A 9,828-nucleotide genomic window follows, 5' to 3' on the forward strand; every position below is an offset into this window, starting at 1 on the left:
CGACCCAGCCCCGTGAAGTGTACCCTGTTCTTCCCCGCCTCCAATCCCCTAATCTCTAGAACTCCAGCTCTCCCTCATAAGCCCCTCCTCTCAGAGCTCCTTAGGCAGAACCACGCCCCTGCGTCTAAGTCACGCCCCTTCCGTCCATACCATTTAAGTCCCACCTCTCTCATGACTTTCATGCTAAATTAATTCTGCCTCGAACTTCCAAAGCGTTCTCTGAAGTCAGTGGGTCTCAAAGTATGGTTTGGAGACCAGCAGCATTGGCATCACCAGGGAATTTGTTAGAAATGTAAATTCTCAGATCCCCCTGCCTCTGACTTCCTGAATCAGAGACCCTGGGGGTAGGGCCTAAGGACCTGGGTTTTAAAATACCCTTCAGGTGATTCTGATGCAGGCTGAAGTTTCGAACCACAGCTTTACCACACCTTACACGGTCCCTCTCGTACACTCTCTGTAAACCTCGCCCCTAACTCGGCTCCACCTCAAGCAGCTAAGCCCGATTCTATTCAGCTCTTCCTCCTAAGCGCCCCCTCCCTCAGGGGCTTTCCTTCGTTACTCCTCTTAGGTACCCCCTTTTCTCCCCTTGGCCTGCATAGCAGTCATACCCACCGCTCAGCATCTTAACAGTTCAAGTCCTACCTCTCCTAACACCTTGCTCTCCTGCAGTTTCCCCTTGAAACCCCTCCCCTCAGATAAACGCTATCCATTCTCTAAATGCTCTCAATTTCTGCCCGTCAACCCTTACACCTCCTTAAGCCCCAAGCCAGCTCTCAGCCAGCCCTGCCCACAGTTCTCACCTAACTGCCCTACAAGCCTCGCCCCTCAGCCTCAGCCCCGCCTCATGAGTCCTTAGCCCCGCCCCTCCGGCCCTACCAAAGTGGTTACTCCCGCACACAACCCTCAACTCAGTGTTTCTCTGCAAACAGTGCCAGGACAGAGATGGGCCAAAGTGATGGCTGCAGAATTTCCGGGAATCTGGTTAGAACGGCGCCGGGGGTTGGCGGGGGACCTAGAGTCACGTTTGCACAGAAGGTTCAATGTTAAGAGTGGATCTTTAGAGGGAGTGCTTTGAGGTCCACTGGAGATGGGAGAAGCGTCAAAGTCTTCCCCCAAGCCAGTCTTTAGCGCCAAGCTAACGAGGCACATGACAAGGGGGTGGTGCAGCGGGGAAGAACATTTGAAGGGAGGAGAAGAGGGGCGCCAGCCCTGGGATCATCACGGAACACACACAGGAAGCCAGTAGGCAGATATTTATTTCCACAGCCCCTGCCTCCACAGGCCTGTCAGTCCGAGGGAGGGTGGCAGAAGGCTGCAGGACCCGGAAGTGGACGTCCTCACCCTCGACCTTCTCCCACAACAGGAAGACTACCAGACAAGAATGTGTCCCAGTTTCCCTGCCCAGGTTCAGTGCCAGCTGAGCGCCCAGCTCTAAACCTGGCCTGGGGAGCAGTGGCCGGGGGTGGGGGTCAAGCCAGCTCTTTCCCCTCCAGCTCCTCCTCATCGGCCCCTGCCGTGGCCGGGATACCCTCGTCGTCCCACGGTGGTTCAGGTCCTGGGTCCCGAGGACCCAGGGGTGCCTCCATGGCCTCGGGGTGCTTGCGCCTGGCATGGCGCCGGAGCGTGTTGGCCTCGGTGAAGCGCAGCCGGCAGACAGGGCACTGGTAGGGGCGCTCCCCGGAGTGGACGCGGTGGTGGTGGGCCAGCTCGCCCGCCTCTCGGAAGCGGCGGGGGCAGAGCGGGCAGCGGAAGGGCCGAAGGCCGGCATGGATGTTGCAGTGCCGCCGCAGGTGGCTGGACCGCTTGAAGGTCTTGCCGCAATCCTTGCACTCGTGCGGCTTCAGCTCTGAGTGTGAGATACTGTGGCGCTCCAGGTCGGAGAGGTAGGGGAAGGCCCGAAGGCACACCGGGCAGAAGTGCGGGGCCTTCTTAGGGCCAGAGCTCTCAGGCCCGCCTGCTACTGACCCTTCAGAGACTGTGTAGGGCACACCCTGATCATCGATCAACAGGAGGTCACTGCTACCGCCGCTGCCCACCGGGGCTGTCACCCCCTGTGCCAGTGGGGGCTCCTGCCCCGACTTGGGGGGGGCGGCCCCGCTTGCGAGGAAGGGATGCCTTAAGAGTCCGATTCGAGGAGGTGCCCCCCCCCAGGACGTCGGCCTCGGCGGCCCCGGGGAACAGGAGGAGGTAAGGCCAGAGGTTTCTCTTCTTCCCCGGGCAAAGGCGAAGGCCACGGGTCTGGGCTGGGCGTGTCCATTGAGCAGTGGGGGGCTTGGGTCTGGGCACTGGAGCCGGGCTAAGAGGAGAGAAGGGGTAGCCGTCAGTGCAGGAGGGTATGGAGCGCCCTTGTCCCCCAAATCCTCGCCATCCCTGGGTCCGAGTCTGTCGACCTGGGCGCGGCCAACATTCACTTGGACGCACAAACCACACTAGTGGGTAAAATAGTAAGATAATCCTGTACCAGTTGGTAAACAGGCACTTCCCTGAGCCCCACAGGTGTCTCCCAGACCTCCCTAACCCCTCCTAGACATTCAGGGTCAACTTGAGCCAAAATACAGAAAAATCTTCCAAGGAGGATAGAGTCCAACTGAGGGTGCAGGCGAGTATTTCGATCCTCAAAACAGAGAACCCATCAAACAGAAGAGCTACAGAGGCCTCAGAAATGTTTTTGTCCCTCCTTCTGACAGAAGTGACAGAGGGAGAGAAGGGGGGTCAGGACTGGAAGAAGAAAGGGATTGGTCCCAGGTGATGTTTGCCCCTAAGTTGTGGATGTGGACATATATCAGAGCTGTTAAAGGGTGTGGGCTCTGGAGCCAGAGGTTCTGGGTTCGATTCCTGAGTCTGTTACTTACTCTCTGTGTAGTGCCCTTGGGCAAGGTGCTCACCTCTCTGAGCGTCAGCTAAGCCTTTTGCAAAACAGGATGAATACTTCCACCTACTCGCACATAAAGTGCTCAGTACACGGAAGTGCTTAGGAGATACTAGCTCTTATTATCACGGTGAGCAGCTAAGCCTCACACCAACTCTCTGAATAAGGGTATATCACGCCCATTTTGCAAATGGGGAAACCAAGGCACAGGAAAGTGAAATCAGTTGCCCCAGCTCCCTCTGGCGGTACGTGGCAGGGCCAAGACTTAATCTCATGGACCCCAACGGCCCAGGGAGTGGGAAGTAATGGACCCAAGGGACATCACAGGTCCCTTAGTCCTGCGCTTGAATCCAGCTCTACCGTTCATTGACAAGTGGCTTTGCCTATCTGAGCCAGTTTCCACCTCTGTAAAATGGATACAGCAGGATTGTTGGTCGGCATATATATAGTAAGCACCAAATGAACTACCATCACGAACACCACCATGGGACTGGGGAGTAATAAAGTGGAGGGGGAGGAGAGCACAGGTGCAGTTAGGATTAGGGGTTACAGGTGCCACTGCACCCCACTGGAACAAGCACACAGATTAAGGTCCAGAGAACGGCAGCCACTTTTCCATGATCACACGGCTCGCTCGGTTGGGGTTGCCTGGACTAGAACACGGGTCTCTGGAACGGTGCCCCTGACCCCCGCCCTCCTCCACCCCGGTGCAGGCGCGCGCCCGTGAGCACCGACCGCGCGGGGCGGGCCCTGCGGGGGCGGCGGCCAATGAACGGCGCCGGGCCGCGGACGGCGAGGGCCGCCAGGAAGGGGGTCTGCGCGCGCGCGCCCAGGCGGGCCGGCTCCGCGGGGCGCGAGGTCGGCGCGCGCGCTTCAGCGAGCGCAAGAGCAGAAGCAGGTGGGGGGCGCGCTCCAGGAGCGCGCGGCCCCGGGCCTCCCCTCCCTCCGCTCCTCTCCCCCCACCCGGGCCCCCCGCCTCTCGGGTACCTCATTTGCATGTCGCCTGGACTCGCGGGTGTGCGCGCGCGGGGGCGCGGGGCCGGCGCGTGGGAAAGGGCGGGGGCGAGGGGGCCCTGCCCCTCGGCGGCGCGCGCGCGCGGGACTGCCCCGCCCCTCGGAGCGGATGCCGGTCGGCCCCTCCCTCCCCTCCCCCTCCCCGTCGGGCCCGCGCCCGCGGGGAACAAAGGGGACCCGCTGGGTCCTAAGAGCCGGTCATATCCCCGTCGGCAAACCGCGCCTGCGCACCCGTCGCCCTCGCTAGCCCCGAACGGGAAATTACCCCACCAACACATCCCAAACACATAGAAATGTCTTTCCTCCCACAAAGCACCCAGCCGGGTGACCCAATCAAAGAAAGGTACCGAAAGGATAAAGAGCGGGAAAATGGCCCCTCATTCCCGTAATTAACATGGCGCCTGATTAGCTTCAAAGCCCACGGGAAGCCTAAGCACAAGATGGAGCCTGCTCTATCCTCCTATCTGTATCGCAGATCAGCGAACTTCGATTTCTCTCTTCTCCTGATGCAACTCTACATCCTACCCAGGAGGAGCCTGAGGCTGCGAAAAGGGAATCATGTCAGCCCTCATCTATGTTAACACCCGCCAGCGTCGATACCGCAGGGAAGAGGCCGCGCGCGCTGAGCTTTTTGCCCTTAGTCTGTATGGCGCCGGGGGCCACCCTAAACCCCGCCCCTTCTCCATGCCCTCACCCAAGATGGCGCCACCCTGGCTTCTCGAACCTCCAGTAGCTGGGAAAGGGACGGGAAAGAGAGAGAAGGGAGGGCGGCGGGGAGGAGGGAAGCCAAGAAGGCGGGAGAAAGGGGGAGTGCGGGGGAGAAGGGAGCCGAGGCGGAAGTCGAGGGGCCCCCCGGGTGGAAGTGACGCTACCCCCGCTGCCCAAAATGTCGGCGCCCAGAGGGAGGTGTAAGTAATTAAAGAGGAAAGCCGACTGACTTTCCCGGCCTCCCGGGGCCGCCTCAGGGCTCCAGAACCCCCGCTCCGTACGAGCAAGGTGGACTCGCCCGACTGCGGGTCTAGCCTGACCTGCCCCCGCCCCGGGCGCCCGGGGCCGCACCTTTTAGGGACAGGGGGGAGGGGTACAAAAGGCCGACTCTAGGGGCCTGGGTCCTCGAGCTGACTGGGGAGGGGGGCTCAGTCCCGCGGGCGACTGGGTGGGGAGGAGGCGGGGCTTAGTGGTGGCTGGGGCGGAGCAATGGGTGGGCGTGGTTTAGAGTGGAAATGGGCGGGACTGTGGGTAGAAAGTGGGAGGAGCTTAGGCAAAGGGGTGAGGTTTGACAAAGGGGCGTGGCTCAGTGAGAATGGTAGGAGGGCCCTAGGTTGAAGGGTCCTAATTGGGGCTGAGGGGGGTAAAGGGGTTCAGTGTGGAGGTGGGAGGAGCTTAGAGTAGAAGGGGTGGAGTTTGTCTAGGGATGTGGCTTTCAGGAAGTGGTGGACATAGTGAGGGGGTGGGGTTTAAGCGTGTAATTTGGGGCGTCGTAGTGGAAATAGCAAGTCTTTATATTGCAGGTGAAATGACTTAGGATGAGGAGGGTGTCAGCGAGGAAGGGCTGAGATGGCAAGAGAGGTAGAGTGGCAGGTGGTCTTGGAAAGGAAGGGGTTTACTTAAAGGCTGAGTTTAAAGGAAAACTTGAGTGGGGTTTAGGAGGCGGATCTTAGTGAGGAAGAGATGGGGGACTTCAAGAGGAAACTCGGAGGAGCTTTGCAGATAGTGGTAATCAAAACAGCTTACCTGTTGAGTCTTTGCTGTGCACAGGCGTCAGTAAGCACGCCGCACGCATGGCCACAAGTTTGCTTAGTCCTCACCACCACTCCATGAGGTAGGTTCTCCCATTATTCCTATTTTGCAGATGGAAAGAGAATCAGTTGGCTTTATCCAAGGTTCCAGGACTAGGCCTGGTCTCCCTGGAAGGTTGACTCAGGTGCGCTTAGCCCCAAATTTTCATACTGTCACTGGCTAAGATTGTCGTCAATCTTCATCTGAAGATGACTTTCATCTTCAAAAAAGAGTGGGAGTGCCTTTCAGAGGGGAAGGGGCTTGTCAAGGAATATAAGAGGCTTCAGGAACAACATGGAGACTTTGGAAGGGGTAGGCGGGACCTGAACACGAGTGGGCGGGGTTTAACCACACTCGGCGGGGCTTAGAGCGGGGCGGGAGTTCATTCACAAAGAAGGGGAGAGCTTGAAAGCATTCAGTGGCTTAGAAGTGACTTGGAAGTGATTAGGAAGCTAGATGAGTGGTGGAAGGGGTTGTAGGAGAGTGGGAGGGGCTTAAAGAGCAGTAGGTGTGGCTTGGGTAGATGGGTATGGCTTATAAGGTAGTAGGCCGGGCCTCACAGGTCTGTGAGTCCAAGGAGCCTGATAGGGGGAGGCTGATGGGGACGTGGCCCCCTTACCCCACTCCATGTCTCCCCGCTCCAGAGAGAGCCCCCACCCGCCACTGCCCTCGCACCACGCCACCATGGATGACGCCCCGCTGCCAGCGACCCCGGTCCCTGCCCCGGCTCCGCCCGCTGTTGCCCCCCGCGTCCCGTTTCACTGCAGTGAGTGTGGCAAGAGCTTCCGCTACCGCTCGGACCTGCGGCGCCACTTCGCTCGGCACACTGCGCTCAAACCTCACGCGTGTCCGCGCTGCGGCAAAGGCTTCAAGCACAGCTTCAACCTGGCCAACCACCTGCGCTCGCACACCGGCGAGCGGCCCTACCGCTGCTCCGCCTGCCCCAAGGGGTTCCGAGACTCCACCGGCCTGCTGCACCACCAGGTGAGTCCTGCAGGCCGGCCCCAAGCTGGCCTCCCTGGGCTGGACTCGCCCTTGGAGCCCCGGGGACCCACTATGGGCAACAGACAGCTGGCCCCCCTGGGCTGGACTCGCCCTTGGAGCCCCGGGGACCCACTATGGGCAACAGACAGCTGGCCCCTAAGAAAATTTCTATCTCCCTCCCTCCCTCCTTCCCTCTTCATCGAAGCACCCTGACCAGTCAAAGCATGAGTTGTTTCTATTTCAGGCTCCACCCAACCCAGGAACTTAAACATTCATAGTAAATTTGCCCCACTTCTATGCACCTCCCCTCTCCCATGCCCCTTCTCATATGCCAGCGTCTGCAACTTTGTGCTCATCATTCCGTTACCATTTTTAAACATAGATTTACCACGTATGTACTTAATTCCTTTACTCAGCAATTACCTATTGAATGTTTTCCCTGCTCCCAACACCTGGGATGCCAAGGTGAAATCAATAAAGTCCACGCCTTCGGAGAACTTACATTCCATTGCGAGTGGTCCATAGCCAGGTAGACAATCAGCAAGAAAGCAGATACACAGGCAAGGATGATCTGGGAAAGGAGAAGCGTTGGGAAGGAAGTTAAAACAACGGCAATAATAACCATCTGATATGTAGGAGTAAAGAGGGGAGAGCTATGGGCTACCACACGGTGGGGGAGGGGGAGGTCAGGGCAAGGTGATATTTGAGCTGAGGCCTGAAGGAAGAGCAGGAATCCACCATGGAACAGCATTCCAGGCAAAGGGAACAACAAGTGCAAGGATCCTGAGGCTGGAGGGGCCAAAAGCATGCTAACGTGGCCGGAAGCAGAGAACAAGAATGAGAGGGTTGAAGCTAGATCTTGGCCCTGTGGACCTGGCAGGGAGCTTCCTCCGCATCTCTCTGGGAGGCCAAAAATCTGCCCCGCGGGCTAGACCCTCAGCCCTGACGCTGGGCTCTTCCTCCTGCCCTCCCAGGTCGTCCACACTGGCGAGAAGCCCTACTGCTGCCTAGTCTGCGAGCTCCGCTTCTCCTCGCGCTCCAGCCTGGGCCGCCACCTCAAGCGCCAGCACCGTGGGGTGCTCCCGTCCCCCCTGCAGCCCGGCCCAGGCCTGCCCGCCCTGAGCGCTCCCTGCTCGGTCTGCTGCAACGTGGGGCCCTGCTCGGTGTGCGGGGGCGCGGGGGCTGGCGGCGGAGAGGGCCCAGAGGGGGCAGGCGCGGGCCCGGGGAGCTGGGGGCTGGCGGAGGCGGCGGCCGCGGCGGCGGCCTCACTGCCCCCGTTCGCGTGCGGTGCTTGCGCGCGGCGCTTCGACCAGGGCCGCGAGCTGGCAGCCCACTGGGCTGCGCACACCGACGTGAAGCCCTTCAAGTGTCCGCGCTGTGAGCGCGACTTCAACGCCCCCGCGCTGCTGGAGAGGCACAAGCTGACCCACGACCTGCAGGGACCGGGCGCGCCCCCCGCGCAGGCCTGGGTCTCCGGGGCTGGCGCCGTGCCCGAGACGGCCAGCGAGGGCGGCGCTGCGGAGGCGGGCGAGGCTCAGCCGGCCTGGGACGGCAGGCTGCTCCTGGGCCGCGCCGGGGGCGGCGTGCCCGAGCTGGGGGGCCTGCTCCCCGAGAGCGGCGGGGAGGCCCCTGCGCCCGCGGCCGCGGCCGAGCCGTCGGAAGACACCCTCTACCAGTGCGACTGCGGGACCTTCTTCGCGTCGGCGGCGGCGCTGGCCAGCCACCTGGAGGCGCACTCGCGCCCCGCGACCTACGGCTGCGGCCACTGCGGGGCCCTCTACGCGGCCCTGGCGGCCCTGGAGGAGCACCGGCGCGCCAGCCACGGCGAGGGCGGCGGTGCGGAGGAGGCGGCGGCGCCCGCCCCGGAGAGGGAGCCCGCGTCTGGGGAGCCTGCGTCCGGCTCGGGCCGCGGCAAGAAGATCTTCGGCTGCTCCGAGTGCGAGAAGCTGTTCCGCTCGCCGCGGGACCTGGAGCGGCACGTGCTGGTGCACACGGGCGAGAAGCCGTTCCCGTGCCTGGAGTGCGGCAAGTTCTTCCGCCACGAGTGCTACCTCAAGCGCCACCGGCTGCTGCACGGCACCGAGCGGCCCTTCCCCTGCCACATCTGCGGCAAGGGCTTCATCACGCTCAGCAACCTCTCCAGGCACCTGAAGCTGCACCGGGGCATGGACTGACGTGGCCAGGCCGTGCGCCCCTCCGCTAGACCACCCCTCCCGAGGGCTGGACTCAGGGCCCGGGCCAAGGGACCTAGGGACCACGAGGGAGGCCCCGGCCCTCCAGACCCAGACACGGGCCCCTGAGCTGGGGGGCAGCGAATAAACGGAGAGATTCCTCAGCTCCAGGCCCCTGGAATGCGTGCTGAGCACCCCAAATCAACAGGCTCCTAAGCTGCGGGAGAAATGGGTCTCCACAAGTACTTCTCATCTTGCGGGCCCAAATAATAAAAGATGGGCACCCCTCCCCCAAGGGAAGACTGGCCCTCTCCCTAAGAGCCATCATTCCGACGACCTTGATCCGGAGAATGGGGGGGGGAGCCATGTCCCCGGATTTCCCTGGATCCCCTCCCAATGCCACCCACCAGAGTCACTGGTGCCCCCAGATAAAGGATATAGCCGGAATCTGCCTCTCCCCTCCCCCGACTTTATTCCCTATGCGGAAAGAGGACCAGGGTAGTTGCCCCCTGCCCTCAACCCCTTCCCCAATTAGGTCTCCCTCCCCTACTAAGGAATGGATCGACCCTAATGATCTCCCCCACCCCAAAAAACTAGAATAGCCTGGTTCAAAATCCCTGCGCCCAGTAGGATGGACTGATCCAGATACACATACCCCCACGCCCTGTCCACTGGAATGGGCTGCTCCAGGTTGCCACCTGCGCCCCACCCTCCTTAGAATGCATACGGCAGGCACTCCTCCCCTTCCTCTAGCGTGTGGGCAGGTCCACGTCATTCCGCATTATGTGAACTCATGAGTGGGAGGTGGGGGACATTGGGGTATCCCTCCCACTCTGCTGTAGCACCTGTCGGTCTTTCTCTCCATGTCTGTCAGTTTGTCTCTGTGTTCTTCCCAACCCCAAGGAGAAGGGGGATTTGGCTAGGGGGTTTCCCCCTGTGAGCCTCGACCTTGCCCCCTATCCCACTCCCCAGTGTCTCCTGGACCCCAATAAACCTCGTCCTGTCAGCTAC

General features: G+C 61.0%; 2 protein-coding genes across 5 annotated transcripts; one reads left to right on the forward strand and one right to left on the reverse strand.

Moving 5' to 3' along the window:
- Positions 1 to 1,238: 1,238 nt before the first annotated feature.
- On the reverse strand, positions 1,239 to 4,600 carry ZNF524 (zinc finger protein 524). The gene is given in 4 exon segments (XM_027097356.1): positions 1,239 to 2,087; positions 2,089 to 2,148; positions 2,150 to 2,296; positions 4,578 to 4,600. Coding segments are annotated over 3 exon segments (786 nt in total). The 5' UTR covers positions 2,258 to 2,296; positions 4,578 to 4,600; the 3' UTR covers positions 1,239 to 1,469.
- Positions 3,345 to 9,828, forward strand: FIZ1 (FLT3 interacting zinc finger 1). 4 transcript variants are annotated; one of them, XM_027097341.1, is made up of 4 exons: positions 3,345 to 3,767; positions 4,359 to 4,791; positions 6,307 to 6,646; positions 7,621 to 9,828. In XM_027097341.1, exons 2-4 carry the CDS (start codon positions 4,442 to 4,444, stop codon positions 8,818 to 8,820), a joined length of 1,890 nt encoding a protein of 629 aa, XP_026953142.1. In that variant the 5' UTR covers positions 3,345 to 3,767; positions 4,359 to 4,441; the 3' UTR covers positions 8,821 to 9,828. The 4 variants fall into 4 exon arrangements, with proteins under 4 accessions (XP_026953142.1, XP_026953140.1, XP_026953144.1 ...); XM_027097339.1 differs by lacking the exon at positions 3,345 to 3,767 and having other exon boundaries at positions 4,067 to 4,791; XM_027097343.1 differs by lacking the exon at positions 3,345 to 3,767 and having other exon boundaries at positions 4,674 to 5,807.

This window comes from Aethalodelphis obliquidens, unplaced genomic scaffold, assembly GCF_003676395.1.
Source record: "Aethalodelphis obliquidens isolate GAN/ISIS:26980383/991018 unplaced genomic scaffold, ASM367639v1 scaffold113, whole genome shotgun sequence".
NCBI classification, from domain to species: Eukaryota; Metazoa; Chordata; class Mammalia; order Artiodactyla; family Delphinidae; genus Aethalodelphis; species Aethalodelphis obliquidens.

Coding starts and splice junctions, on each gene's coding strand:
- FIZ1 (XM_027097341.1), top strand. CDS start 4,442: ATGTCAGCCCTCATCTATGTTAACACCCGCCAGCGTCGATACCGCAGG. Junction 4,792..6,306: donor GTCGGCGCCCAGAGGGAGGT/GTAAGTAATTAA, acceptor TCCCCGCTCCAG/AGAGAGCCCCCACCCGCCAC. Junction 6,647..7,620: donor CCGGCCTGCTGCACCACCAG/GTGAGTCCTGCA, acceptor CTGCCCTCCCAG/GTCGTCCACACTGGCGAGAA.